The 6,643-nt window shown below is 39.5% G+C and overlaps 1 protein-coding gene across 1 annotated transcript in view; it reads right to left on the reverse strand.

The window, feature by feature from the left end:
- Positions 1 to 6,643, reverse strand: part of MYOM1 (myomesin 1) — a 163,196-nt gene that overhangs the window by 27,121 nt on the left and 129,432 nt on the right. The window contains exons 23-25 of the mRNA XM_011957820.1: positions 4,252 to 4,408; positions 2,433 to 2,539; positions 2,272 to 2,316 (exon numbers count right to left, since the gene is read on the reverse strand). Coding sequence (XP_011813210.1) covers positions 2,272 to 2,316; positions 2,433 to 2,539; positions 4,252 to 4,408 — 309 coding nt within the window. The remainder of the gene's footprint in view (positions 1 to 2,271; positions 2,317 to 2,432; positions 2,540 to 4,251; positions 4,409 to 6,643) is intronic.

Below are 6,643 nucleotides of genomic sequence, written 5' to 3' on the forward strand. Positions count from 1 at the left end.
ACAGTGACCTCAGGCAATGCCTACTGCCTGGATTAATTCTCTCTCCAAGTCCATATGAATACTGAATTCCAGGGAGGCCTGGGCATCTTGAGCTCAAAAGTGACACCCCATCTTCTCTCATCTCTACCCTTTAAGCTGAATGTAAATGTTGTGTGGATCAGTTGTTGTCTAGACACTTAACCAATATTTATTATCTGACTAGGTTAGTAGGTGCTGCTATTTCTCCCCATTTCTGTCAATGTTGGAGGGGAGAAAGTATAACCACCTTATGTAGCTTGGAGACTTCTGCTCTGGGCAGCAGGTTCAGGGATCACTGTTCTGTTTCAATTAATGTTTATATTTTTCCTGAATAGTTCATGGATCTATCAATACCATATTCGTTATCTCTTACAGTATTTATTTATTTATTTATTTATTTATAGATGGAGTCTTGCTCTGTCACCCAGGCTGGAGTGCAATGGCATGATCTCAGCTCATTGCAACCTCTGCCTCCCAGGTTCAAGGGATTCTCCTGCCTCAGTCTCCTGAGTAGCTGGGGTTACAGGTGCCCGCCACCACACCCGGCTAATTTTTTGTATTTTTAGTAGAGATGGGGTTTCACCATGTTGGTCAGGCTGGTCTTGAACTCCTGACCTAGTGATCCACTCACTTCGGCCTCCCAAAGTACTGGGATTACAGGCAAGAGCCACTGCACCGCACCCTCTTACAGCATTTCTATATAGTAGGTGCTATAAAGCATTGTGATAGCCATTCCTGGAAAAGAAACCAAGGCACAGAGAAATCAAAGGGAGCTGCCCAGGCACACAGCTTGAGTCAAAAGTTCAGAACAAAGAGAGTCCAGGCCAAACACTTTGCAATACATGTCAGTACTTTCCATAAACTTTTTCAAAATTAACATTTGAAACCTCACTCATGATGTTACTTTCCCAGTTTTATGGTGAGTAAGCATACAGATGAGAAATGGCTTGCCTAACGCCACATGGTGGCACGGAGGGTTCTTCCCTAGAATTTAGAAGTCTGCGCCCTACAGTCCCGTCTCTCAGGCACTCCACTCTGCTACTTTGCTGAACAAAGCTGGGTTAGTTTTTGTTTTTAGAGATACGGTCTCGCTCTGTTGCCCAGTGTGGAGTGCAGTAGCGTGATCATGGCTCACGAACTCCTGGGCTCAAGTGATCCTCCCGCTCCATCCTCCGAAAGTACTGGAATTACAGGTGTAAACCACTGTGCCCAGCCCAAAATTGGTTTTCAGAACATTACAGCTGAGGCCAGTATCATCAGCACTCAGCCTCACTGTCAAACAAGTCACTCCTTACAGATGTAAGAGAAGGTCGGCAATTCATTCTAGAGCAGCGTGTGTGGTTTTTAAATTCCAGTCTCCACTGGGAATTTACTAAAAGTGAAAGATACGCTTCCTAGAAAAATGCACATATACAAATCTACAAACGCTGTTTGTCCACAGTGCGGAATAGGAATATAGTTTTCTGGATTCCTGAAACTCCTTTATGAGTAGAGGATTTATATTTAAGTATTAAAATTGCTGATTTAAAAAGAATGAGTGTATACTATCACTTTCTACTTGTTTTCTCAAACTCCAGGGTGTAACTTTCTGGATGCTTCACTACCTTGGCCAGTGGGTACTAATTGCAAGAGATCACCCTATCTGGACAGTGGAACCTTCCGAGGATCATTTCCGACTTCCTTCTCTTTTCTTAGTGTCAAGTGTGGAATTTAATCTTTTATGTAGAAGGTACTTTATTGAAGGGTTGTACATAGTTCAGAGGGATTCTTTTTCCGACAAGGGCATGTTTGCCCAATTTTCCAGGAGTTGAAAATGGTAGGTACTATCTTTATACTGTCTTTATTTAGAGGTATGATTCTTCTTTTAAGTGCCAATCTTACTTAGGAATAGATTGGTTTGCATAAAGACATATAAGTGAATATATCCAGAAAATATATATGTGATTCCAACATATGTGGGCAAAAAGTGAAGAACTTAATTACTCAGATGTTACACCTGTATAGCCTGACACTTCGCCATGTAATGGAGCGCGGGATTTATTTTCTATGTTAGTATCCTTTGTATCTCTGGAGAGCAACAGCAAAGGAAAAAGCATCGCTTCTAGAAAGCACATCTGTAGCTACTGATGTGTGTTCCATTATATGTTCTCAAGAGTCTCTCTCTTAATCCCATCAGAGCTGTCATCGGATCTATTCCAGAAGTTGCTGCCTAGTGAGACTGCTCAAATCTGTGTATGCATTGTGGATACTTACTTGGGAACTTGTGGTCATGGCTGAGAGCAAGTAAACGTTTCAATTCTGTAGGGGGAAAAAGAAAGCAATTAAACCTTAAACTACTAAAATAAAAACCACTTAAGAATCATCGAGAAATCAAAGCAACATTCGACATGTGAATGCACTGATTTTAAACTTACCTTCTTCATCTATTAAGTAGCTTGATGCTATTCCATCAGTGTCTGTTACATCGCAAGAGTAAATACCCAAGTCATCCATCCCAAGGTCTTTGAAGGTCATTTTCGTCCTTCGGAACAAAATATTTTTCTTAGAAATGAGGGTGTGTGGGATCTGTGGGCCTGTGTTTCCCCTGATTCTGGGCAGTTGTATATGCTGCTCCTTTCATCTGGACGCCTCCTCTCATCTCGCTGAGCTACAGCCTACGTGTTCTTGGTGTCTCGGGTTCAATGTCATTTACTCTGGGAGGACTTTCCTTACCTCCTTCCAGGGGGTGATGGTGACAGGGGAGTGGAACTGGCACAAATCCCACATGCCCAAGCTATGTTGCTTATCAGTGCACATCCTGCAGAAACATATCCAGCTGAGCAGCCCCTGCTGGGAGCCAGACACTTCCCCCGCCAAGGGCAGAACCTGCTGTTGGTAACTCTGGGTGCTTCTCCTATGCCATCTCCTGCTCTCCCCTTTTCTGAACTTATTATAAGCATCTGTATTCTCCCCACTGTATAATTCCTCTGCCTTCAGAGACAGGAACTGCTTTGTTTACTGTGTTATCCCCAGCACCCAGTACCTTGTCTGGCACATAATATGTGTAATAAGTAAATGAATGGCTCAGTGGGCAAGTTCATTGTGTTTTCTAACTTTGGCAAGCTATATTGCTAGGCAGTGTCTAAGACCAACCAAACATTGAAATGTTAAGTGTACAAACTGGGAGAAAAATTTATCGTTCAATTATCTTTTCGTGGAGCAACTGTGTTTCATGTCAAGAAATTTACAGCATAGGGGCAGAAAAAGTTCTTTAATTATATTCAGTATTTGCTTGTCATTCTACAACAAAATTGCCAGTTTTTTCTTTGATTTCTGAGATATACTGGGCTTCATTGTAATAGAAAAAAGTACTTAGAAGTACTGTGCTTTATCAAATACTTTGCTTTATCATATCAATCCAATGTGGTTGACACTATGAAAATATAAAGCTTCGTGAGCTTTTGCTATAAAGCAAAGTAAAAAGAACACTCAAAATCTTGGCGTTGAAAGGAAATGGCAGATCACACAATTCCTCCATTCTCCCCACTCTCATTTTATAGAAAAAGAAATCCAAGGTTTGTGAAAGTTAAATAGCTGCTCAAGGTTATACAGCCAGCTCCTGGTAGAGTTGGGCCTAGAGCTTTTCCATGTTGTACTTCCACATAGAGCTTTCTTCCCATGTACTATTGGCTCACTCATGAGTGATGGTGAAAAAAGCAGAAGAGATTATTCTCAAACCGTTTAATTTACCATAACTTGAAACAGCAGGTTCTTCCTAGCCCCCTATAAGTATCCTCATCATTACTTTAAGATTTCAAAATTTCATAGATGATGAGAATCATCTTCAAAGCTGATCTTTATGTCAATCGAATGTTTCTAATAGCATAAATGAGATAAATAAGAAAGCATTTTAAATAGAATAATGTAAAAAGTATTTTAGAAGGGTTATTATTATTTTATTTTATTAGAGACAGGGTCTCACTATGTTGCCCAGGTTGGTCTTGAACCCGTAGGCTCAAGTGATCTTTCTGCCTCAGTCTCCTGAGTGGCTAGGATTTCAGGTGTGAGTCAATGAGCCAGTCTAGGATGATTATTTTTAAGGTTTAAGTTGGTTATTATTTTCTACAATACCAGATATAAAATATATGTGATTTCATCCTCTTATTCCAAGCAATTTAAGTGGAAATCAAAGAGCTCACCTCATTCTCCTACAGTGAAAAAGAAACCCATGATTGTGATTGACATAGTCCTTACTTGTTGCCCTTGCTTTCGACTTCTAACCGTGGAGAGTCCTCAGTGGATACATAATCTTTGGACCAGGAGAACTTGGACTTTGGAGTCATCTGATCACATTCGAAGTTCAATGAAATGACTCCATCATCATCCACATTTACAACAACCTCTTTGGTTCCTACAAGATCAAAAAGAAGGTACTGATACTTCGTGGAGGAAAGCAACTAAGTAAGAATTTGTTACCTTGAGATCCTTTACTTTAGCCCTAAAGTAGGGCCCTGAGCCCAGGTCAAGGAAAAGTTTCACTGCTCATGTGAAGGGACAGTCCTACTCTACAGTTCGACTTTTATGCCATAACACGAAATTAGATGGTTGCACCACGTTTCTTAGGCAGAGTCAACACCATGGACAGTAGTGTTTGTTATGTGACTGATGGTATAGTTATGGGAGTGGTTTGCAATAAGGAGACAAGGCAGCTTTGGGAAAAGGGAAAGTCAATTGATTTTGCTCAGGCCCTAATTCATGACTTTTGCTTCAATAATATCCACGTGCAATCAGTCATCAGGAAAGGGCAGAGATGAAGAACCCAAAAGGAAATTGAATGGGAGAAAGTAGAGAAACTAAGAATCGCCTATATTCACGTATTCAAAGTCTTTAAGTCATTTAAGAGTGGAGAAATATATGGATGCCTGTCTGTGGATCACATAACCATAAATCAATTTAAAGATGTCCCTCTAGACTAGAGTGATAGCAACTGAGAAATGACTATTATTGAACTGCATGGAAATTTAAATGGAAATGAGTTTCAAGAGATTCCACTCTTTCAAGAAGATTGGTTTTTGGATTAAAAAAAACCAAAACCAATTCAGTTAGTGTTTTGAGTTATTCTATTTTTGAGAGTTATAATAAATTGTACCTGCACCTAATAGAGAATTCTAGGAGAATTTGTACAGCATATGAAACATTCACATCTATTCCTAAATCCAGTTGAAAGGAGTAAAATGGGCCGGGCGCGGTGGCTCAAGCCTGTAATCCCAGCACTTTGGGAGGCTGAGACAGGCGGATCACGAGGTCAGGAGATCAAGACCATCCTGGCTAACACGGTGAAACCCCGTCTCTACTAAAAACTACAAAAAACTAGCCGGGCGAGGTGGCGGGCGCCTGTAGTCCCAGCTACTCGGGAGGTTGAGGCAGGAGAATGGCGTGAACCCGGGAGGCGGAGCTTGCAGTGAGCTGAGATCCGGCCACTGCACTCCAGCCTGGGCCACAGAGCGAGACTCCGTCTCAAAAAAAAAAAAAGAAAGGAGTAAAATGCTCTACTCAGATTTATACTCATTCAATTGCCAGTCTAAACTTCATTTGTTTTAGTACATTAGGAAAAATATATTAAAAAAATAAAAATAATATACAGTTTGTTTCAGTACATTAGGAAAAATATATTATATTCAATTCCAGAAAAGTACAGCTATTTTTTTTAAAAAGCATTAAAAAACTTCCAAAAGAATTGAATGTTTTCTCTCTAGATTGTATCATAAGAGGCCAACATCCAGGCCTACTGTCCAATAAAACTTGTTAGTGGAAAAAAATTTGCAAACGTTTTCCCAAGGGAAGGCCAAGAGGAAACCAGTGCCTAAATGGTGCCTGGCAGGATGATGTTGGTTCCCGAGCCTGACAGTTGATCTAACTTATGTCCGTACAAATGGCAGTGTATGCTTCAACTATAAATTTCCAAAAAGTGATTGTTAGCACATGCAAAGCTTAGAGAAGACTGGTTCTAGAAAATTTTTTAAAATTCCTTTTTCTTAAACAAAGGGCTACTTTCATATTTGGTTACATAGATAAACTGAAATAACAATTAATTAAAGAAGGCTTAAGGATTCCTTAAGTTAATTGTCTGCCATATGTTACTTTTAAAGGGCTATATGTATTCCATTACAAGTTGCAGCCCACATTTTATTTCTGTTCCTGATAACACGTGACTAATCTTCACACTCTAGTTTCGTATAATATTGAACACATGCTCTTACTAAAACTTAAGAAAAGGCTAACACTGAAGAATGTTGAGGTTTAGACTGTGTTATAATATACAGTTTGTGTGACTGAGTAACAGAAAGAATGCAAACAGAAATTTTTGTATATCTGTGTTGTTACAGAGAGAAAAGAAGTGAGGTAATCTTGCTTTTTGCATAATCTCTATTTTGGAAGCATGACAGATTGCTCATATTAATCATTCATTGTTCTATCTGTAATCCCTTTTTAAAAGGAAGTGAATCATCCATATGCTTGCTGCTTATTACATTAGAGGTATGACAAGTTTACAACAAAAATATTGCTTATTGATTGTGAAAGATTTGACTTTTCTGAAAACAAAATAAGCACAAAACAGAAAGAATATGAACAATTTAATCAGCTT

Source organism: Colobus angolensis, unplaced genomic scaffold (assembly GCF_000951035.1).
Source record: "Colobus angolensis palliatus isolate OR3802 unplaced genomic scaffold, Cang.pa_1.0 Scaffold45, whole genome shotgun sequence".
Taxonomy (NCBI): domain Eukaryota; kingdom Metazoa; phylum Chordata; class Mammalia; order Primates; family Cercopithecidae; genus Colobus; species Colobus angolensis.